This window comes from Myotis nattereri (genome assembly GCF_964212035.1).
Source record: "Myotis nattereri genome assembly, chromosome: 3".
Lineage (NCBI taxonomy): Eukaryota > Metazoa > Chordata > Mammalia > Chiroptera > Vespertilionidae > Myotis > Myotis nattereri.
Window position 1 is genome coordinate 211129616 of NC_138077.1, and position 24484 is coordinate 211154099.

The window sequence follows — 24484 nt, forward strand, 5'->3', positions numbered from 1 at the left end:
CTTTTGAGAGCCAATTTTTTTAAACTTAAACTATATAGGTAGGTACATTGTTATTAACTTAACTAGAGGCTCGGTGCACAAAAATTTGTGCACTCAGGGGGAGGGGGTCCCTCAGCCCGGCCTGTGCCCTCTCACAGTCTGGGACCCCTCGGTGGGTGACCACTTGCTGGCTTAGGCCTGCTCCCCGTGGGATTGGGCCTAAGATGGCAATCAGACATTTCTCTGGCAGCCCGGCAGCCCTCGGGGGATGTCCATTTGCCAGCAGGGAGCAGACCTAAGCTGCAGTCAGACATCCTTAGCTCTGCTGAAGAGGCAGGAGAGGCTCCCACCACCACTGCTGTACTGGCAGCCATCAGCCTGGCTTGTGGCTGAGCAGAGCTCCCCACTGTGAGAGTGCACTGACCACCAGAGGGCAGCTCCTGCATTGAGCGTCTGCCCCCTGGTGGTCAGTGTGTGTCATAGTGACCAGTCATTCCCAGTCTTTCTGCTGTTAGGGTCAGTTTGCATATTACCCTTTTACTATATAGGATAGAGGCCTGGTGCATGGGTGGGGGCCGGCTGGTTTGTCCTGAAGGGTGATCCGGATCAGGGTGGGGGTCCCGCTTGGGTGCCTGGCCAGCCTGGATGACGGGCTGATGGCTGTTTGCAGCTGGTCACACCCCCTTCAGGGTGGTGGTCCCCACTGGGATGCCTGGCCAGTCTGGGTGAGGGGTTGGTGGGAGACTGAAGCTCCCAGCCTTTTTTTCTTTCTTTCTGGGATTTATTTACCTTCTATAGCTGTCACTGGAGCTAAGGGCCGGCTTCAGCTCTGAGGCTGCAGCTGGCTGAAAGTAGGTATCTGGGTTTGTTTAGCTTCTATAATTGAAACACTATTGCGGTCCTGCTCGCTGAAGCCTGGCTGGCTGAAAGCAGGTATCTGGGGTTTGTTTAGCTTCTATAATTGAAACATAGTTGCTTTCTGAGCTGTTGCTTTCAGAGCTCAGAGCCGGGCCATGGCAGGCAGGGAACCTTGGCTTCCTCCATCACCGGAGCAAGCAAGCCTCCTGCTTGCTTCAGCTGTGTGGCTGCCGGCCACCATCTTTGTTTGCAGTTAATTTGCATATCCTGCTGATTAGCCGATGGGAAGCGTAGCGGAAGTATGGTCAATTACCATGTTTGCCTATTATTAGACAGGATTAGGGTACTCCTAAGGCTTCGGAAGAGCCACACTCAAGGGGCCAAAGAGCCGCATGTGGCTCGTGAGCCAGTTTGCCGACCACGGATCTAGGTCAAGAGGTCTCAAGGCAGGTTAAACCATTTTGTACCGCTCAGGAGTTTTCTCATGTTTCGCGCATCCTCTGTTAAGGACCGCTCACAAGTGTTCTCATTTTTCACGCCCATGGAAAAAGGAGCGAATCTAGATACTTAAGTAAATTTTGTTTGGTCCCTCTTCATAGAGGAAAATGTTTTATGCAGTACCATACATTAAAAAAGTACTAGGAACTTTAATTGTTTAATTGTTTTTGTAAGTAAAAATGTTATAATTATTGAAAAACAACACCTAAAGTGCATTATGATGATTTAAATAATGTGCAGTTTGCCCAAAAACGTGTGGTCCCTGGCGTATGTCTTAGAGATTTCTATGCGGTACGCAATGTGTTGATGAACATGTATGTCACTTGGCTTCTTCTCTTTGCCTCTGGAAAAATAGCTTCTGGGCCAAGAATATGACTTTAACAACCCTTGGTTAAGATCTCAGAAAGATTTGAGGGTTTCAGAGGAAACCCAAAATAGAAGAGTTTATCTTGAAGAGATTTGTGGTTGTATTTTTTGTCCAATAGAGTAAACCTCAAGAGATTCATAGAAAACCCACAAAATTTTAAGAGAATTGTTCTGACGAAAGTGCCTCCAGTTTAAATGAAAAGGGACAAATGAAGTACAACATGAAAAGAGACTTTTGAACTCAACCTCTTTTTATGAGCAGGAAACAAGCTGGGAAGAATGCTTATTTTGCAATTGAATTTACTTATGGAAAAAAACGTAAAGATTCAGAGGCAAAAACCAAGAGCCCGGGGGGGGGGGGGGGGCTGAGAGCCATGGTGAACAAGTTACAAGCTGTAGGACTGATCCCTGAACAAGGAACAAACAACTCATGCCTGTCTAGATTTCAGAATTACTATGGACCAGTGACCCCTGTGTGTTCCTTTTTCCAACTTTTTGAACAGAACCATCTATAGTGGTTTTTCTATGCCTGTCCCATCATTGTACAGTAATTGTATAATGTGTGTTTGTAGATAATTTATAGCTTTAGTTCATAAATCTTAGATCCAGAGGAATGGCACTGAAGGGACTATACCCAAAGAATAACATCTGAGGTGCCTCATCTGCACCTAAACTTGACTTGGATGATGAAATGCTGGACTTCAAGCTGATGTCATAAATTTAGAGGTCTTTGGGGGGGGGGGGGGAAGGCAGGGAATGATGAATCTATTTTGCATATAGGAAGGTTATAAACTGTTGCCAGAGAGGAATGTGGCAGATTTTACTTTGCAAGATGACCAAAACAATCATCTCCCATCTCAAATGCCCTTCCTACAGTGCGACCCTAATATCCTTCCCATTATGAGGTGGGTTCCACATTCCTTCTGCTTAAATCTAGGTGGGTCTGTGACTAAGGCAGAAGCGACACTATGTGACTTCCAAGCCTAGGTTATAGAAGGCAACACAGCTTCTGTCTGGTCCTCTTGGATGCTTGCTCTTGGAACCTCTAGATCAGTGGTTCTCAACCTTCCTAATGCCGCGACCCTTTAATACAGTTCCTCATGTTGTGGTGACCCCCAATTTCATGGTTACAAATTGAACATAATTAAAGCATAGTGTTTAATCACAAAAACAGTATGTAATTATATATGTTTTCCGATGGTCTTAGGCGACCCCTGTGAAAGGGTCCTTCGACCTCCAAAGGGGTTGCGACCCACAGGTTGAGAACCGCTGCTCTAGATTCATGGGAGGTACAATCACTGTTTTGTATCAAGCCACTGAATTTTGGGGTCAACAATGAGTGGCTGATACAACTGGAATGACAAGTATATAAAGATAATTCATTCAATGCACTGAGCACTAACACTGTGCCAGGTATTCTTCTAGGTACTATGGCTACAGAATTAAAATCTCTGCTCTCATGGGACATACATTCTAGTGGGGGAAATAGACTATGAACATATATGATACGTTAGAGAATGATACATGCTAAGGAGAAAATAAAGGAGAAATGAACAACAAAGTGGTGAATGAGTTGCAATTTTAAGTGGAGTGGACAAGAAAGGACTCAGGAAGGTGAGTAAGGGAGTGATCCATGTGGCTATCTGTGGGAAGAGAATTCTTTGTAGAGGGAATAACAGGTTGAAGGGCCCTTGCAGGGATGGAGAGCAAGCCTAAGGAGGGTAAAGAGGCCAGGATGGCTTGGTGGTTGGAGAATGGGGAAGATGAAGGATATGAGGTCAGAGAGATGATGAGGTGGGAGTACATTGCCTTCTAGGCGATGGTAAGGGCCTCTTTCATTCTGAGAGGCTTAGGAAGCCATTGGCAGGTTCTGAGTACAGAAGTGACCTGGTCTTAGTTTGAGGACAAGAGGAGAGACAGGGAGATGAGCTATGAGGCTATTGCAATGATCCAGGAAACTGCTTACACTGACTCAGACCAGTAACAGCAGTGGGCCTGGTTGAACCTGTAGGTAGAGCTGATAAACTTGTGGACAGACTGGATCGGAAGAGAGCACAACAGGAGTCAAGGATGGCTCCAAGGTTTTCGGCCTGTGCGACTTGGAAGGATGGAGTTGCTATTCATTGTGATGGGGAGACTAAGAGAAGCTGGCTTGGGGTAAAGTGTGAGGAACCGGCTTGGCTATGTTCGTTCTGAGGGTCTGCTGTGCAGAAGAGAGAGGGCTGGGCTAGAGATAAATTCAGGGGTCATCAATGAGCGGCTGGTAATGAAGCTGTGAGATTAAATTCTCTAACCATTTACAATGAGGATTGGGTCTGGAGCTGGACCCCAAGGTCTAAGCTCCTTCCAGAATGCTATGTTGCTTCTCCACACCTCCTCGGGCATTCTGAACTTGGATCATTCTGGAACACTGCCATCCAACAGGGGTGACCAGCTTCTGAAGCCCAGATGGCCTGGTTCACGTGCCACTACACTGCCTCCTGCATCCAGCTGTTGAAGATGAAATACATTAATACGCAAGAGTGGTTCCCACATAGAATATGCTCAAGAAATGCACCTTATCAACAAAAGGTGGCTTCCTTTAGCCCAATACTAGCTGACACCAAGGTCAAGCTCATAACCCGCTACGGATAGTTCCTTCAATCACTTTCCTATCAGTGGGGCTTACTTTTCTCATCTTAGCACCCCCAAAAAACACTGTGAAATTCATTATTTTATGAACCAAACCCAAAAGTTATAATATGTGAACAAAATAATGTGCTCAGCTATCTTTTCAAAAGATATTTTACCAACTCCTGTTTAAAACCCACACAAGAGTGAGTCATAATGCGTGAAAAGTTAGTTTGATCATCTTTCTCAAGGACCATTTCTCTCCTCCTCTGCTCCTCCTTCCTACGGGACCATCTTCCTTGCAGTCAAGATCTACTTTAAAAGTATTTGTAATCTATGTTAATATCCATAATTAACAGATTGAAGGCAACCACAAGTGGCTCTAAAACAGCAACCCTGAGACTCTAAAAACAAAAATCCCAAACATCTTCCCCCTAGATAGTACCCGGCAGAATATTCACAGCCATGCATGCATGTGGAGAATAAAGCAGCATCCTGTTACACTCATGGACCAGTGGGGCATGCAAATGACATGACAGAATCTATACCTCTGAAGATTTACAATCTGGATGGAGAGGAGACAACACACATTCCTGAGATGGATTAAAGAAACATTAGGCATAGAAGCCAGCAAACACCGTCATTTTATAGGCATATAATGTTTCATAAAAGGTAAACAGAATTATCTGCGTGAGGGATTATGGATGTTTGTAGTTTTCGTTTATGTTCTCTAAAATTTTTGCTATAAGAAATACATTATATTTTGGGGGGTGGGTGGGGATGGGGAGAAACGTGATTTAGTCCAAACATGCTAAAGAGAAGTGGACATGGTGGCTAAAGGCATGGACATCTGCTCTTCCACTGACCAGCCCAGGTAACCTTGGACAAGCTATCTAACCTCTCCACGACCACACCTGACCTGTTTAAAAACAAAACAAAGATAACAGTACCGTCTTCTTGAGGATGAAATCATCAATATAAAGGCCTTTGGGTAGTGCCTGGCACACAGTCAATGCTATATAAGTGCTCCCTATATTGTCACATGAGCTGGGAGATACAGCTTTATAAACTGCAGTGCCTGAGAAAATGCTTATGAAATGGGTTGAACTTGAGTAAGAACTTTAAAGGTCAGGGGGAGAGATATTTTAGATATGGGAGCAACTTGAGAACGGCAGAGACAAGATGTTAAAGCTCAACCCCCTCAGACAAGCAGACAGTGGAATGAGAACCAAATGGAGCATCAACTCACACAAATCCCCATGTTTTCTTTCAAACACAGCCACTCCTAACGGCTCCCGGGAGGATAACGCACCACAGGCACACTCATTTAGCTCCTGTTGTTTATCCACCCCTTTATTTTCCACAAAAAGAAGAGACTCAAAGAGGATGCCTTCTAAGTGTGTATCACCATTTATTGTAGTTTGCATTAGGAAATGAACAGAGGACATTGTCTGTGGAGGGGGGGAAAAAAGGAAAAGAAAAAGGAAGTTTTTGTAGACTTAATTTCTTCAAAAACACTTTATGGTTTCAAATCCTTTTTTACCCCAAAGGAAATTCGAGAATTCAAGTATGTTAAGTAGGGAGCGGTAATACAAAAAGTCTTACGTTTTTGTGCGTGTGTGTGGGTGTTTGCCTGTGTGTGTTTTTACAAGCAGACATCTCTCCACATTTCTGGCACCCCTTTTTTGCTTTGGTAAGGCCAAGCCCCAAAGGACACATCATGTACATGACCCCTGCCTTGAACTCACAGACCCAAGAGTTGAGGAATTTATGGACCCTCCTCATATGATAACTGTAAAGGTTTCGAACTGTCACGAAGCATTAAAAACACCAACCTCCCGTCCCCCCAAACCCTAAGTCATTTAATCCTGATAGACTTAAGTATTCCCTTTGCTGCAGCTGCTCCTTATGTTCCTAGAGAGGGTTTATGACAAGGACCAGAGCAACAGAATTCTCTTCATTTTGCTTAGAATTAAAAAAAAAAAATTTAAGGGCCACTTCAAAATAAAAATAAAAACTGAAATTCAAATTCTGAAAATATCTTGCCTTTTTTATTAATCATGTCATCTAACACCAATTAAAAAAACAAATATGTGAATATGATATAAAAATACGATCCCAGGATTAACACTTTGTTGCAGGCACAGTTATCTCACAGAATATATGTTTGGAGAGCCAGGGAAAGGAATTTATTTTTGTTTTCGTTTCTCTTAAAAAAATCCACAGCAGTGCATGTAGGGGCAGGAGAGGACGGGAAGGGGAAAGATTCTTTAGCAGCAAAATGTCCAAGGTTCTCTAATCACAATTAAATCAATGGATATTGGATTTAGAAAAAAAAAAAAAAAGATGGAGGGGATGCTGCCCAAACCCATTCATTATCAATCACTAAAAAACTTCCGCTGCAAAAGCCCCAAATTGTGACATACGAAGGACGTGCTTCATTACACCAGCAATCAATCAGTGTGTCCCTCACGCTTTTGACCAGTTTTGTCACTTAAATATATATACAGGAATTGGGCTCCTTCTCGTTCATGTCCTTGCAGAAGGCCACCGCTTGGTCGCGTTGGGTGGGCTCTCGGTGTCTTCGCCACGTCTGGCCTCCACATTTGAAGAGCATTTCACCACCGATGCTGCTTCTGCTTGCCTCGCTGGCCGTGGCTGCTGCGAGCAAAGGGTGGGCGAGGGACGTTTAATGATCACTGTTCTGCTTCTCTCTCATCCAGGCGTGAATCTGTTCTTTCAGTTCTGGCACTGAGAAAAGAAAAGGGAAGGATTAATGCCTTGATGGAAGGGCTTTTCAGAGAGATGACGCTCGTTGTTGGTATAAATGGGAAGAAAGGCCGTTCATTTGCTCAGTGCAATGAAGACTGAAGAAGAAAGCAGTAGGACGTGAGAAGGACTAGACTTCTACAGTGAGAAAGAACAAGGAATGCTTCGTGTCTTTTCCACTAAGTGTCACAGACGAGGGAGAGTTTCTGGATTTGATAAGTTCCACCTTTGATTAATCTCCACCCTGTACCTGGCTCCAGCATGCTCTCGGTCAGCGTCTGCCGGTTGAAGGGGTCCGTGGGGGAGTTGAGCAGATGCCGCAGAATGATGGAGCGGTCCATGATGGTGCCGGAGGGCAGCCGCACGGGGTCAGTCATCAGGGTGTCCATCAGAGGGTCTACAGGGACAGAGCAGAGCAACTTCTAACCTGATAGGACCTACAACCGGAAACAAAACGAAGCCCCTCCGGCCAACAGGGAAAAATAAAACAGATGTCCATAAGAATAGCAACCACATGGGCCCCAGGTTTCGAGGGAAAGTGACCTTTTATCAGCTACTGCTGGGAGGAAAGAAGAGAGAAAAAGATTGGGCCAGAGAGCTTTCGTTTGGACTTCTCGGGATTCTTTGGAAACGCCAATCCGCACTTGTAAAGGTGAGGCGGGCCTTAGAATCTTCAGGGTTTTACCTGGTTTGAAATCAGGCTAAGGACCTTTTCTCCTCTTTTAATTTACAATATGAGCTAAAAGCAGGCGGATGCAATTTCAGACAGTGTCTCAAAAAGCAACCACAGCACACCAGGAACAAGCTGGAAGCACAGAATGTCCGTCCTTTTACCGTTACTGTTTCCAGTGAACTCAAGTCAAAGGACTGGGCCTGGGAAAAGCAGCCACTTGCCTCGGAACTCGTCCGGAGCGTCGCTGTAGTCGATCTCCGCGCGCGCGTTCTTGGCCACTATCTCCTCCACCTTCTCGGCGAGGAGTTTAAACTTCTCTATCGCGATTGTGGATTTGATCCCCGCCTTCCGCATCTTCGAAATAACTTCTTCAAACAACTCTTTGCTGTAGGATCTCTGTGGATGAGGAAAGCAATGTAAAATGTAAATACAGTGTAAGTGGGAAAAAGCAAGCTGCAGAAAAAGTATGATCTATTTGTGTGCATATTTTCTAAAAAAGTCCTAAAATTATAACGTGTATATACAAATACTTTTACACGACTATCTATATATACAAAAAGCCAGCGACCGGAACACTGTAATGACCAGAATAACCAGTCCCTATGACGCCCACTGCAGCCAGCGAACCAGCCTGATCAGGGGGTGGGGCCGGCCAGCCAACCTCCCCCGGCCCCTCCCCGCAACCGGCCCCACCCCTGATCAGCCTCTCGCACCCCAATAGGGGGAAAGGTGGCTGGCCAACCTCCTGCAGTCCCTCCTCCTGCCCAGCCCCACCCGAGGTAGGCTTCCCCACCCTGATCAGGGGCAGGGCTGCAGGCCAACTGCCTGGGGCCCCTCCCCAATGGGCTCTGACCACTCTGATTGGCCTGCGGCCTCTCTCCCCAGTCAGCTTCACACCCCCCACCCCCATCAGCCCCCACACTCCAATCAGGGGCAGGGCTGGCCAGCCAACGACCCATGGCCCCTCCCCCAGGCCACTGGCCCCCAATTGGTGCCTTCCGTCCCATTCAGGGGCAGGGAGGCCAGCCAGCCCACCACCCACAGCCCCTCCCCATGGCTGGCGCCAACTCTGATCAGCCTGTGGCCCCTCCCCCCAGCCAGTTCCTCCCCCTGATCGTCCCCCTACACCAATCAGGGGTGGGGCTAGCCTGCCAACTGCTCACAGCCCCTCCCCGCCCCCAATCACCCCCCTAAATCTTGGGCGGGGCCCACCGACCAATCACCCTCCACCCCTTCCTCCAGCTGGCTTGGCCTTGATGGGACCCAGATTGGGGAAGGCCAGCTGGCCAACCTCCGGCCGTCTCCTCCTCCCCGAGACAGGCCTGGCCCCGATCCACCCCAATGGGGCCGGGCTGGCCGGACCTCACCCCTGCAGGGATTCATGCACTTGGCCTGTAGTAAATACATAAAGATGGGACAGTACACACCGAACTGTACAAGGTCATCACCTCCTGGGAGGGCTTCAGGATTAAGGCAAACGAGGGGAATTTGGAAATATCTGAATTACTTTTACAGCAAGCCTGCATTTCTTTTTAAATTTAAATATTAAAGAGAAAAATCAAGTCTATTTCAGCCCTTGCAAGGCACTGTACTGTGCTCTAGCAGCATGAGAGACGGCAGAAATTTTAGCTCTTTTTCCTAAAGGTAAATGTGGTGAAAACAAAGTACTTACATACGTGAGTAATATCTCAGTAAAGCTGTTATTTTTAAAAAGTACTTACATTTCCCCCATTTTAACCTTTGGATGAGGTAAGAGTGAGGAACCTTCTAGAATGCTTACCGATGGTTAAACTGAGATGTGAGTTGTAATTGGATAAAAGTGTGAACAGAGATGGGAAGACAGAAACGAGCAGGGAACTTCGGGGCATTGTAAGTGGAGAGCAGAGCGGTTGAGACCAGGGGCTCAGGGAGGCTCTGAATCCTGCTCTACCCCCACTAACTTCACACAAGCTACACGATCTCTCGGTGCCTCATTTCAAAAGGAGGAATCTAACTAAACCTGTATCATAGGATTTTGTGAGGATCAAAGAAGTGAAAACATGGAAAGTGGGTAAACCTGGTGTTCAGTTAATAAGAATTAGTTATTTTATGTTCAAATGGTGCAGGAGCGAGAAGAGGAGGGAGGAAATTACTGGGAAGTCCAGGGTACAGCTGGGACTGGCTATGTCGGGAGCCATGGAAACGAGAAACACAAGCCGGATGTGGTCACAGGGACACAGGGAGAAGGGGAGGGAAGAAAGTGAAAATAACCATCAAGGTTTGAAGCCTGGAAGACCAAAGTGAAGGCAGCACTAAAGCTGAGGTTTTGGGACGACAACGTGACTCCCCGAGAAAACGGGGCTCTTTCTGGGAAGGTCACGGACTTGTGGAATGAGCCGCGAGCTAGATCTGCGTCCGGACCGCAACTGGAGGTGGACCTGGGAGCCTAATATTGCCTTTTACGCCCGAAGGAAAACGGCCACTTCATCTCCATGTACAGCAGACAAGTCCCCTGGGTGCCGAGCTCATGATTTCCACTTGCGCACTAAAAATGTCTCAAACCATATTTTGAAAAGTATCACCTTCCTTTATTTCAAGTGGGGAATTCAGGAACAGATGGCTATGTAATTGCACGGATCCGCCAGGAAATCCAGGACAGCAAACTCAAGCTGCCAGGCAGCAGCTGACCCCAGACTCCCTCTGAAACGGCAGGGACCCCTGGCACTGACCTGGTCGTCAGCGATGGCTTTAGCGAACCGCGCACAATCCAGCTGCAAGTAAATATCTGTCAGTTGGTCCAACAGCTTCTTTGGTTCAAAGCCATATTTCTCGGGGTTTTCGACTTTCAGGTCACGGCACTTGGGACCACAGAGTTGCTGAAGATTAAAGTTCAGCATTGCAGCCAATCGGGGTCCAAGTTCCTAGGAAATCACAGGATAAAAGGACAATTCATGCTGTTGAGACCAGTGAGAAGGACCAAAAACCCCCATTTTAGTGGAGTGACAGGAATTGGCTGGATTCATCTTCAAAGAATCCCTGGTAAGTGCTGTGAATCATCAGCTGAAGGAAAACACTATATTCAAAAATTTTTTACTCTCCATTTCCAATCCCATCATTCTAATACTTAACAGAATGTTGTAAGTTAGGGAATATTTATAAATACCAACAAAAGGCAACCTTTTCTGTGAAGACATTCTTTTACTTATAAAAACAAGGATCATTCTAAATTTGTAAGAAACAGGTAAAAGAGGGAAAATTATTCGTAATTCCATCATCGTAACACAAGTCATAAGCTTTTGAATATGCTCTGTAGGCCACCGTCTTATGTTTTACTTTTGTATAAATTTCAAAAGTCCCTGGCAGTTCCGGCAGTGCACGCCATTCTTCACCTATCAGGCGCAAAGAGGAGAGAAATGCACAGAAGCAGAAGATAAAACTTACGTCTGAACAATTTTAAGTTTAGCCAGAAAGACAGAGCAAACATAAGCGAAACAGCTGGAATACGCAATCATGCAATAACCCCACGAGAGGACACAGCACCCACTACTGCTGGCACGCTCTGCTGTAAGCAAACCTGAAATAGGGGAATCTGGCTGCGAGAGGGTAGGAGCAAACGCCGGCCCTAAACAAGGCGCTCTGAAAGCTCCCCTTCGGGTGCAAGGCTTTCATTAAATGCAATGACTGGCTTTACACAAATTCAACTTAGCGCAGGAACCTGCTTTTCAGGAACTGGCTTTTGCAGAAAGTAAAATACTCTGGTATTTAATCAGGAACCTGTGGGATACGGAGGGAGAAGCCTAGGAGAGAGCTGGAAATCTGTTTTCCTCTGGAAGTGGGAGTTTTGTGTCGGGAAGGAAAAGAACACAGCAAAGCAGGCACAGGCACAGACCGGGCAGGCCAGCCCAGGCGTGCGGACAGCCCCGGTCTATGTGCAGGCCCTGAATCAAGTTCATTTCAATGGACATGAACAGACTAGGCTTTCGATAATTTCCTTTGAAAAGTGAAGACTATGGAACTAAATATGGCTTCATGTTAATTTAGTCTTCAATCGTTTTTATGTTTCCTACCTTTTCACTATCAGTGACACTGCCCTTGGGGTCACTGAACATGAAAGCAAACATGGTCACAGCAGGGACTGGCAAACCACCAGCCGTGGCCAAAGCCGGCCCGGTGCCTGTTTCTGTAGTTTCTGAAGTGCACTGGCTGCGACTGCTTTTGCAGGGCAAGGGCAAAGCTGAGTAGCTGCGGCAGAGACCATGTGGCCCACATGCCTAACTGTTTACTGTCTGCATTTACAGGTCAAGTTTAAGCCTCTTTTTTGCCTTCCCACTACCCTTTGTCCTGGCCACACCATGAGGTTCCTAAACCGTGTTGGGGGGGAAGGGGAGGTCAAGTGCAGCAAAGCAGAGATCTTCAGTGATGTCGCGCGGCTTCAATTTCAGAAACAGGACGAGGTCTTATGCTTCATGTCAAGGCCAAACATTTTGACAACCTTGGATCTATCATAAGCCTAGTGATGGCTCTCATTAACCTTTGGCTTCTTGACTGTCACAAAGCTACACCTAAGAGAATCAAAGATCATTATCAACTACTTCTACTTAATAGTCTCTAATTTCCAATTGATGCTACCTTACTTTTCCTATAAATAAAATACAGGAATCAATAATGATAAAAATACGTCATAGCTTCAACATTAACAACCCAGAGTGCTGTCTAAGCAGAAAGTGAGTTCCTAAGTTAACTTGGAAGCGACCACTTGTGGACTTTAGTCTATCAACGGCGCTGTGTGTATCAATGAGCCTAAGTGGGGAAAATCAGTAACAATTTCACTTGTCAGACTGTGACACTGAACCTTCCAGACTCCATTTGGTTACAAGTGACCGAATCCGAACGTGGAATCCAACAGACACAACAAAGCCCCCAAAGTCTCTACTCACTGGCCTGAGGAAGGGCTTCTGGACCTGCTTCGTGAGGATGTGGAACATGTCCACGGTTTCCGTTGCCAGGGCAAGATAGGAGCGTGACACCCGCTCGTCCTGAGCCAGCTGGGACTGCCGGGCCTGCTGCTGGTCCTGGGAAAAGTGAGCAGAGGCCAAAGAAATCTCAGGACTAGTCATCAGCTCACCGACACGCCAAGTGAGACAGGATAAATAGTCAGCTCATAAGTGGAAAAGCCATCGCGAAGCCAACGTCCCTAGGGAAGGACAGGACAGCCCACCCCAGGGAACCCTCCAGATGACTGAAGCTTGTCCTGTCCGCATCAAACTCTTTAGGGCTTTGAGTAAGGTGACCTTGGCACATCATTTAACTTACACAGACTCAGTTTCCTTTGTGATAAAAGAAATCGCCATCAACTTCTTCGCAGAATGAAATGAATGAATCTTATGTCATGTCTGATACATGTTCATTTCCCTTAATAAAGACTTTTACTTAGCATTACTTTAAAAACATGTGATATGATACTGAGACCTGTGGGTTTTGTACGTGCAGGAGGCAACCAATTGATATGTCTCTCTCACATCAATGTTTTTCTTTCTCTCTCTCTCCCTTCTTCCCCCTCTTCCACTTTCTTTAAAAATCAATATCCTCAGGTGGCCCTAGCTGGTTTGGCTCAGTGGATAGAGCATCAGCCTGCAGACTGAAGGGTTCTGGGTTTGAGTCTGGTCAAAGGCACATGCCCGGGTTGTGGCCTCGATCACCAGTAGGGGGCCTACAGGAGGCTGCCAACTGATGAATCGCTCTCATCATTGATGTTTCTATCTCACTCTCCCTTTCCCTTTCTCTCTGAAATCAGTAAAAATTTTTTCTTAAAAAAAATACACACACACACACACATACACATACACACCCTGGGGTGAAGATTAACAACAAAAAGATGGAGCCTAGAAGTCTGCTGGGAGGGAGAGGAATGAAGGATGACACGGGGGTGCTGAGCCAGAGCAACTGCAGGGTGCAGCTGTCGTTTGCTGAGAGTGGGCAGACCTGGCGAGGCCTGGAGGGCTACACAGCGTTCAGTTGAGACAAGTTAAGTCTGAGTTCTCCAAGAGACCACCGGGCAGAGAGGCAGGTCAACAGCGGTTATAGAGTCAGGAGAGACCTGAGCCGGGAAGGCACATTCTGGAATCCTCAGAATACAGACATTTAAAGGCTTGGGACAGAGGGAATCACCCAGCAGTGATTTCAACGGAGGTACCAGGCCACAGGCAGCCGTTTCTCGCTGCCTGCAGACTCGGGGAGGAGGGCCCATCACTGACATTAAATGGGCGTGAGCCAGAGATGCTAAATGTCCTGCAGTGTATGGGACAGTCGTTCATAATACAGTTATTATTATATCAAAATTCTACTACATTCAAAATACCAACCAGCACCCTGAGAAAACACCGACCTAGGGAGTAAGTGTGGAGAGAGGAGCAGCTGGGGGGCTGGGCACCGGAGCGCAGGGGGTGGGGAGGCGAGGAGCAGACAGGGAAGTGGAAGGTGGAAAGTGACTTCAAAGTCAAACGGAAATGATTTCTGAAATTGCACTTGTTAGGGATTATTTATGACCCTTTTCCACCCATTAACACAGACAAAATCAATGCTATCTGTTCAGTCGTCTCAAACAAGTGCTATGAAACACTGACTGTGAAGAAGATGACGTGCAAAGACCCGTATCCCAACATCTACAATACACGCTGGTCCAGGAGAAGCCTCATAAATGGATGACACACTAGCGTAGACAAAGCTGAGACTTTGCAGCGACACTGGTGGGGGAGGACAACCAGACGTCAAAAATGACGTCAGCAGTAGCTGGCAAGGGCCTGGCAACTGAGCGGGGACCATCCACATGGTTGCAGTGCATGTCAGGGTGGGGCAGTAGGCCATCAGAGGCAAGACATGATTTCCTCAAGGAACCTGGCAAAATAGCCTCTTTTCCACTAGTAACTGAATAGAAAAGCGAAGATCAATGGAAAGAAAAACCCCACTAGAACCCTGAGTGATCACCCAGATGCCTAAAGATCACATGACATTCTTGTCTCGCGGACAGAATTTGAGATTTACTCCTAGTTACTTTCATAAATCTTTTTTTTTTTTTAAATATATTTTATTGATTTTTTACAGAGAGGAAGGGAGAGAGATAGAGAGCTAGAAACATCGATGAGAGAGAAACATCGATCAGCCGCCTCCTGCACATCTCCCACTGGGGATGTGCCCGCAACCCAGGCACATGCCCCCGACCGGAATCGAACCCGGGACCTTTCAGTCCGCAGGCCGACGCTCTATCCACTGAGCCAAACCGGTTTCGGCCATAAATCTTAATAACATATTCAGACAATAAAAGCTCTTCTCCAAAAAGCCCTTTAAAATAAAAAGGCACAAGTTCTAGACACCAGACAGACTTGGTAACTCACTTCTTAGCTTCAGAGCAAGTGTTTAAGTTTTCTCCTGCCCCAAACCTGGGATGTAACTGCATGGAAGCCCACAGGTGGGAGGTAGGACGCACTGACGAGAAGTCAGAGTTACGTCACAGGCCCCCACACGCAGCCCCGCAGGGGCCGAGGCAGCTTCCCGCCAGGCTGTGCCAGCCCCTGGGCTCACCCGGGGCAGCTGCTCCCACTGCTCTTTGTTCTTCATCTCCTCTTGCACCTCGTGGATCCGCTTCAGGGACTCCAGACTTTCATCGAGCAAAAACGTCGTGTCATTGATCAGCATGTTGATATAGCGAACAAACTGCTTCCCAGAGCTGAAAAGGCAATTACATGGGACACGGTCACACACCTCCCTCCACCGAAACGCCGCAGCAGAACCCAGAGAAAGGGCCACGGATGTCGCCCTACAAGACCTTGGCACAACTTGAATACCATGAAGGTCAAGGACTACAAGTCTCTCCTTAGACTGTGTTGCCCTTTGGAATGAATTGTGATGCGCTCACCCCAGTAACATGCTGGAGACACCTTGCACGACTCCTGAGAGCCAACTGCTAATATTTTAGAATTCTATTCTGAGCAGATTCCCGTGGCAGCTTACATTTGGCAACAGTGGACGTATTTATACTCCAGAAAACCAGGACATACTGATACTTTTCCCTTCAGAGAGGAGGTTTACCAGCACACCCCTGGCTCATTCCTCAAGGATTTTAAGCAGAGAAAACACTCTTCCAGACTAGGAAAAAACATGCTTAAATTTGCCAGGATAAAGAAAGCACAAATAATCACCCACCTTTAAGAGACAAGAGAACGACTGACAGCTATTCCCATTATAAAGAAGACCACTGAAGGAAAACTGGAGCCTAGCCAGCGTGGCTTAGCAGTTGAGCACTGGCCCAGGAACCAGGAGGTCACAGCTCGATTCCAGGTCAGGGCACATGCCCAGGTTGCGAGCTCGATCCCCAGTAGGGGGTGTACAGGAGGCAGCCGATCAATAATGTTTCTCTCTCAAAAATCAATAAGAAAAGAAAAACTGGAAGCTGTAACACTGATAGAGTGGGCCATTAACTTGCTACAGAGAGCTCGAAGCTCCCAGCCCATAGCACTGTCCTGTCACCTGTTCTAATGCAGGGACTCGCTGGTGACGGAGACGGCCTGGCCTACCTGTTAGGCTCTGGAAGGTTAGTAGAGAGAGGAGGACTACACTTCAGGACTGAGCATCAGGGCCGGCCAGCCCAGCCTGGGGCACAGAAGCTCCCTTGACAAGGTCAGAGCCTGGACTCCAGGAACGTGGAAAGTTCCCGAGCCCCACGCAGAACCAGCTGTGGGCCTGCCTGGTTTCCTATGCCGGTGCCAGGCTTCCGCTGGAACATAATTCTGACCAGAAGAGCAGTTCATGGAAACAAAGAACTACCTCACAGTTTCCTTTGCAGCAAGCTATTTAGCAGATGGTGGCTCCACTGGAAATACGGACATTACTGACTCGTAATCAGTGAACGAAGGACCGCCAGACCTGATCAAAGATCTAATGGGGGCTGCAAAAAAAGGTCCAAGTAGATGGGATAAAGCTTCTCCTGGAGAGTAAGGTGAGAGTTCAACCTTTCTGCCTACCTTTCTTTTCAAAGTAATTTAGATGGAATTACTAATGTCAGGTTCAGGTAGGTGCTAAAATTTCAGAGGGCCAATGAAAAGCCCTTACTCCTTACTCAGTGCTTAGAGCCTTACTACAAATACAGAACACGACAACCCTAATCTAACTGCTTCTGAATCTCAACACCTCCGAACATTCCCAGCTCTGCAGCTTGGTATCATGTTCAAGAACACAGTAAGATCTCGCTGCAGTCATTCCAACAACCTCCTTTAACACGGTAATCACGAAACACTTAACACATCATCTCAGAATAACTGTGATTCTTTCCTTATGTGCACCATCCCCAAGGTACCGTGGCCAACCTAGAGTTCAGCAATGTCTCGTAGGCACAGACATTTAGATGACCTGCTCACGTTCGGCAGTACCTTCTGGAAACTTAAAGGAGGCTGAGACCAAGCACACAGCCAAGAGCCGGCTGTGAAGGCTTTGGAGCAGCGCAGTGACACTGGGGGCGCAGTACTCACTTGAACTCCTCCATGAAGGTGCCGTGGTGAGCTATGTTCTGCCAAAGGCTTTTAAAGATGGTGCTAATGTGGTAGCGAATGGTGAACTTGTCATAGAACTCGCTGGTCGCTCCGGTATGCTCGACATCTAATAATGAAAGACACATGTGTCATATATAAACTGACTGGAAGGATACAGGGAAAAATGTTCATAGGTTCTCTATTGAGTGCAGGGATTATCAATGACTTTTATTTTCTTCTTGGTATTTTCTGTATTTTCCAATACATTTTTTGTGACTAAAACAACCAGACACCTGCTGACCTCACCCTGCCCGCTTGCTGGCTACAATCCCCCCTTGTACTCTCTGGCTGTTTTCTTACCTGATTCATTAAGCTGCCCGGCCTCAGGCCTTTACACCTGCTGCCTCCTTCGCCTGCCACTGTGGCTGAGATCTCCTAAGACTCACTCTTTTGTCTCATTTTCAAGGTTACTCCAAGTCGTCTTCTCAGCGACCCTCCCGGCCTAGCTTCTCAAAGTAGCACCACGCCCCCTCCCCCACTATGAGAGTATATTATTTATGGGTCAGCATCTGTCTCCCACCTAAACGTCTGACCCAGGGTGGCAGGGATTGTGCCATCCTCACTGACAGGCCCTAGCATCAGAACCAGCCCGACACACAGGAGCTTCAAAAGCACGTGCTGCATCAGTGCCTGGCCTACTTGGGCTAAGGCTGGCCTTGCTGACTAGATCGGCCTGGGAAGAGGAGTCTTGAAATAAGTCATCAGTGTCCCTCTACATTCTGAGTAGCAGACTTTTGAGAGCTGGTCCTTACAAATAAATACTCTTATTTGGGAACTGAACTTTCCTTTTGAAACAAAAATTTGATCTTAAGAATTACCCAAGCGAGCCTATTCTCCAGTGGTTCTCAACCTTCTGGCCCTTTAAATACAGTTCCTCATGTTGTGACCCAACCATAAAATTATTTTTGTTGCTACTTCATAACTATAATGTTGCTACTGTTATGAATCGTCATGTAAATATCTGATATGCAGGATGGTCTTACGCGACCCCTGTGAAAGGGTCGTTTGACTGCCAAAGGGGTCGCGACCCACAGGTTGAGAACCGCTGCTATTCTCCCTGGGGTACAAAAAGGTGCTTGTTCTGTATCTCAGTCTCTCACATTCCTGAGGGGCAGGCGTGTTCAGGGGTGAGGACCTGCGTCCACAGGCCTCAGCAGGGTGTGATGGGCATGTGGGGAGTGTGTGCGATGGCCCACTGCAGGCCCTCCGGCGCCAGTGCCTTGGTAACCGTGGGAGGCACAGCACAGAAGCCAGGAGCACCTGTGCTACAGCCCAGCTGCCGAGGTTGCTGCCTCGCTAGCTGCTGACCTTCAGCAAGCTTCTTGACCTTTCTAAGCTCCGGTTTCCTCACTTGTAAAATGGAGATATTTATAGCGCCCATCTTGAGGCCTGTGGTTGGGATTAAGTGCAAGGATCAGTGAGGATTCAGAAAGTGGTGGCTATTCTTAGCACGGGTATCATCTGTCCATGACCACAGAGGTGTCCAGGGCCAGAGGGCACACTGCCTGGTGGGAGGGGAGGGAGAAGAGCACCTGCCCGCCAGCTTCTGGGCCCTGAACAGCACTGGCCTCGCCGGGGAGGCCCAGCTCCATCCCACACACCTACACCCTACGCCTTATCAGAAGCCAGTGACAGCTGCAAGAACGGGGTACAAAATACATTTAACTTTTTCAGTTTTAACACTAGCAATGCATGTTTACTGAAGAAAAATTTAAAAGTTCAGGTAACAAAACAAACAAACAAAAGAAATGAACTACTCATAATTCTCAGGGAACCAGTAGCAGGTGCTCTGCTCCCAGTGGGCTACCGAGCCACCCCTGTTAGTGGATGTCAGCACCTTCGGTAACAGGTTTAGAGTAACTTCACCACTGGCTTCAGACGGCCTTGTCGGCCTGTCTACCCAGGAACCTACCTGTATAAAACTTCATCAGGGAAGGGACCAACAGTTTGGTGGAGAGAGGATGGTTCTCAATCATTTCAAAGAACTTCTGCGTTCGTGGCTGAACAGCAGGGTTGGTCATAAACATGACTTCTACCAGCTTGGCCACCAGGTACGGGTTGCGGATGTAGTTCTGGTTGCACAACATCACAACGAGGAACATCACGATATCCTGAGTGCAGGGCTCGTACAGCACCTGAGGCGAGTATCTGAAGGGGAGGAGAGCGCAAGATGAAGCCCGAGTCGCCACCTGGGTGGGCGCTGGTGTCCTCGGGAGGGGAGGCGGCCAGCAGGTCCCGGAGCCGGGATGCTGAGTCCCCTTTAATTTGCTGAGTTGATGGTGACTGTTTATGTCATAACTAGACACATTTAAAATCCCTCATGTCTACTGGCCACAACATTGTAGACTAACTTATTATGTTTTAGAAAATAAACCAAAGCTGTGATTAAATCATCACATGGATTTCAAAGATCTTCACTACCCAAACACTTAAAAAAATATTTTAATAGAGTTATTTTCATTTTTAAAAAAGCCAGTTATAAACTCAACCCATTACTTTGCTACCTTTCTCCAATTCTACCATTGAGAAAAATTTTGGTACAAAATATAGATGTGGTTATTTCTGGCTTTTGAATGTTCACTCAGATATTTATAAACTGCTCCTGTTTCTCAGAAACACATTCTCCATCATTAGAAGTTCAACTCCATTTTCACAGAAGACATTATTGCCAGCATCGTTAATCCTCTTTGCCTCTGAGATATTATTGGAATTGGCCTGGTGCCACAGTTTGGATTTATTTTTCCAATCTCCAGGCAGCAGTTAAAGCAGAGACACAAAACTTCCGGCATAAAATGGAGGTTTGTAATATAATTAATCATAGAAAATTCACAAAACATATAAAAACATATAAGTTCTATGTAATATGGTAAAGAAACTTACTGTACAATAAAAAATAAAAATTCAGCAATATCTTCTACATAAAACTCAGGCAATGCTGCAAACGCCTTGGGGACGTCTGGACTTAAAGGCAGTGTTACACTGTCAACGAGAAAAAAGCACAGGTCACAGCTGGGAAGACAGTTCCGGCCGCACTTTCAGTAACACTTTCCACGCCTGCAGAGGGCGCCCACAGCAGGACGCACAGGCTTCGCAACGATAACATGAGGACAGTAAGCTGTACAGGTGAGGACACCAGGTCAACAACGCTCTCAGCCAACAATAAAATGTTCTCTCTAGCTTTTTTAAAAAATTGATTTCAGAGAGGAAGGGAAAGGGAGAGAGAGAGAAACATCACTGATGAGAGAGAATCATTGATCAGCTGTTTCCTGCACGCCCCACGCTGGGGACCAAGCCCGAAAATCCGGCAGGTGCCCTGACCAGAAATCAAACCGTGACCTCCTGGTTCATAGGTCAACGCTCAACCACTAAGCCAAGCCAGCCAAGCGTATCTCCAGCTTTTAGCTTCCAACGTATAGATTCCATTTTCTATCGATCAAAGATTGATAAAAATAAAGCCAATTTTTACAAAGCACTATGTCAAAATTAAAATTGCAGGTGTTGACATTCCCTTATTACTGTAACTAATTACAGGGAAAATATTGATTAATATTACATACTCTACGTAAGCACAACCTGGAAATTGAAAAAATGAATTCTTTATTTGTTTAGCTTTTTTTTAAATCCTCACCTGAGGATACTTTTCCATTGATATTAGAGAGAGTGGAGAGAAAGGGAAAGACAGAGAGAAACATCAATGTAAGAGAAAGACATCGATTGGTTGCCTCCTGCACGAGCCCTAACCAGGGCCTGGGCCGGACAGGAGCCTGCAACCGAGGTGTGTGCCATTGACCGGAATGGAACCCAGGACACTTCGGTCCACAGGCTGATGTCCTATCCACTGAGCCAAACCGGCCAGGGCAAAAATGAGTTCTTGGTGAGGGGAGGGTTTGGGTTCCACTGCGGCCGTGAAGAGCAATGCGCTCCACACAGCCCCGACAGAGAGGACGGGCGCACTCACTCGGGGTAGGCAGGGTCCAGGATGCGGAGCAGCAGCTGAATGAGAAGGCCGTAAAAATGCAGACATCTTCGCAGGAAGCTCTCGTCAAGTAAACCAGCGTCAGCGCAGGCCTTGCATCGTACCAGTTTCTGTGGAAGCAGGTGTGGCCCGGCCATGGTTAGTTGGCGCTGAGCCCTGGCAGCGTGCTGGGCGGGGTGGGCCGGGAGAGGGGAGCGGGGCATCCAGAGCTTCCCCGCTAACTAGCTTTGGGTCGTGTTCTAAGAAAATCAAACGCTACGCCACACGGACGCTGGACACACAGCCCAGCACTCAGCTCAGAGGCAGGTCACTGCTGTCACATCTGAGTAACTTGGGGAGCTCTTCGGGGGCCAGGGATGATTAGTGGGAAGAAGCCAGACAGGGCACCACGCACGAGCTGCCTTTGGGGAAAACGCTTGTCCCCTACCTCAGAGGATCACTGTGGGAATAAGACACACGCACATGCGCACACACTGACATTAATTTAAACAGTTTGTGGGCTCCTTGAAGCGTCACCTTTGGAGAGCTCAAGGGTTCTGCAGACCCCAGACAAGAGCCCCTGCCTTATTCTGCATCTCAAAGGGGTCTAATGTCTTAGCAAAACTAAATATGACCTTAACGTGTGACAGAAATCCAAGCCAGACTAATCAGCAGAAAGCACGACCAGCTGACACTAGCTTTCTAATTTGAATATAAACCTAAGAAAAATGCCTCAATTTGCTATCTGTGCTTCCCTCGTACAACCTTTTCATCTATGCTTCACGAGCGGAAATCTTCCCATCCACAGTTAGTTCTGTGTGATGGACCATTTTCAATTAAAAATGAAGAATGAGGAGGTGCAAAAGAAAGAAATCTTTCCACGACCACAAATCTACTTTGCCACACACCATGAACATGCATGACTGGAAGGAATGGTGTGTGCTTTGGGGGCAGGGTGGCAGGGTTGGGGGTAGTAGGAGGGGAGGGCACTGCACAAGGTGGGGAAAGGGAGGAGATGCTAAACTGAGGATGATAACATCGACTAAGAATTCATGATGTCATTGGCATAGCACTTGATAGTTTGTCCTGAGGCTTAAATGTTATATAGATACATGTGAGCTATCAACAAGTTTTAGATGCACCATTTTATCTCGGGGGGGGGGGGGGGGGGGAGAAGGGAGAATAATGAAGAAAAAATAAGGACATGAAACTGCTTACTCAGGGCACATATCCTGCGGGAAATACACTATTATGAGGCTGGTCGATACTTATCCCAATTACCTATACGGACCTTAAGCTGAGTTTTGCAGCGCTTCAGCATTTCACGGTGTCTAGTTGCCAGGGGGGAATCTTTCCATTGGCTTTCATTATTTTTCAGATCTTCTACGGTTCTGAAATCAAAGACGAATGAATGGTCAAATGAAAAGAAAACTCACACACCCACTATCCATCTTATCTATTCATTCTGACCATTTCATTGACTCTCAAACACATATTTCCCCCCAATTTTAACATTTCGAAAACCAGAGAATGTCTTACAATCAATGCCCGTTATGGTTTAATTGGCAGCATTTTTCTTTCTTATTGATTCCTAAAATGATATTGTAAAAGTGATGACACTTTATTTATTCATTTAATTATTTAACATATTTTATTGATTTCAGAGAGGAACAGAGAGGGAGAGAGTGATAGAAACATCAATGATGAGAGAGAATCATTGGTCAGTTGCCTCCTGCACGCCCATGACTGGGAATCTAACCAGCGACCTCTTGGTTCCTGGGTTGACTGACACTCAACCACTGAGCCACACCAGCCGGGCTCTTGATGACACTTTAGATGTGATGAAATATAGTAACCTCTTTTAGAAGGAAATACATTATTGTTCTCTTGTTTTTCTTGGAGGGAGAAAAAGAGGTCTCAAGAAAATTCAAGGTTACTATGCCTGTTCGATTACCCAAAACCAAAGGCGAAAAGGCGGCCCTAACCGGTTAGGCTCAGTGGATAGAGCGTCGGCCTGCGGACTGAAGGGTCCCAGGTTTGATTCCGGTCAAGGGCATGTACCTGGGTTGCGGGCACATCCCCAGTAGGAGGTGTGCAGGAAGCAGCTGATCGATGTTTCTCTCTCATCAATGTTTCTAACTCTCTATCCCTCTCTCTTCCTCTCTGTAAAAACATCAATAAAATATATTTTTTAAAAAAAAGGCGAAAAGGCGACTTCACTGATGGCATTTCCTCCTTTTCTTTTACAATCGTCGCCTCTGCTTGGAAGACCCCTCGCTGTGATCACCTTTGCCACCTACTCCTTCACTCCCTTCAAGTGTCTGTCCAAGTATCACCTGTCAGTGAGGTAGTGTCCCCGATCGGTAATAATGCTGCACATTTTAAAGATTGTTCACTTAACATTATTTCAACCCCTTTCTATCAAGGCACTGTAAGGAACTAGAGGTTGATCTTTAAAAACAAAACAAAACAAAAAAAACACTACCATTCCCAGACTCCCTTGCTGCCAGCATTTCTGCACATGACCTAGTCCACCAAGAGGCGAACCCTCACTGAAAGCAGAAGTGAACGTTGCCAAGTGGCAGCCACATGGTTATGGGAGCACTTGGTGGAGGCTCTACTGTCCGGCTGACCCCTGAAGCAGTTTCCTGCCAGGCCAGGCTCAAAGGAGAACCATTTTTCCAGCCATTTCAAGGATTCAATAAACCAAATGGTAACCTTTAACAATCCTCTGATAAACTAGAGTACTTTGTATGCAACTATGCGTGTGATAGAACAATGCTCCCCGCTAATGTCACATCCCAATCCCCAGAACCTGTGAACGCGTTTTGTTACCTTACATGCAACAGGGACTCTGCTGATGTGATTAAGGGTATGGACCTCGAGATGGGAGATTATCCTGACTGTCTGGGTGGGCCCAGTGTCACCACAGGGAGTCAGAGTAAGAGGAGGAGATGTGAAAGCAGAGGAGGGAGGGTGAGCTCAATATGCTCTGCTGCCGATTTCGAGATGGGGGAAGGGGCCACGAGCCACGGGATGCAGGCGGCCATCAGAAGCTGGAAAAGGCAAAGGAAGAGCTTCCTCCCTAGAGCCTCCAGGAAGAATGCAGCCTCGACTTTAGGACTGTGCCCCCCAGAACTGTAAGATAATCACTGATGTTGTTTTAAGTCATGAAAGTGCGGTAATCTATTGCAGCAACAACTGGAAACTAATACG

General features: G+C 46.9%; 1 protein-coding gene across 1 annotated transcript in view; it reads right to left on the bottom strand.

Annotated features, from left to right (window-relative positions):
* Positions 1 to 5702: 5702 nt before the first annotated feature.
* The window catches only part of UBE4B (ubiquitination factor E4B), an 89465-nt gene continuing 70683 nt past the window's right edge, over positions 5703 to 24484 (bottom strand). The window contains exons 19-29 of the mRNA XM_081087255.1: positions 22560 to 22659; positions 21272 to 21399; positions 20194 to 20292; positions 19226 to 19461; positions 17254 to 17380; positions 15311 to 15455; positions 12670 to 12804; positions 10462 to 10653; positions 7975 to 8149; positions 7331 to 7477; positions 5703 to 7062 (exon numbers count right to left, since the gene is read on the bottom strand). Of these exons, the coding sequence (XP_080943381.1) occupies positions 7001 to 7062; positions 7331 to 7477; positions 7975 to 8149; positions 10462 to 10653; positions 12670 to 12804; positions 15311 to 15455; positions 17254 to 17380; positions 19226 to 19461; positions 20194 to 20292; positions 21272 to 21399; positions 22560 to 22659 (1546 nt within the window). The 3' untranslated portion in view covers positions 5703 to 7000. The remainder of the gene's footprint in view (positions 7063 to 7330; positions 7478 to 7974; positions 8150 to 10461; positions 10654 to 12669; positions 12805 to 15310; positions 15456 to 17253; positions 17381 to 19225; positions 19462 to 20193; positions 20293 to 21271; positions 21400 to 22559; positions 22660 to 24484) is intronic.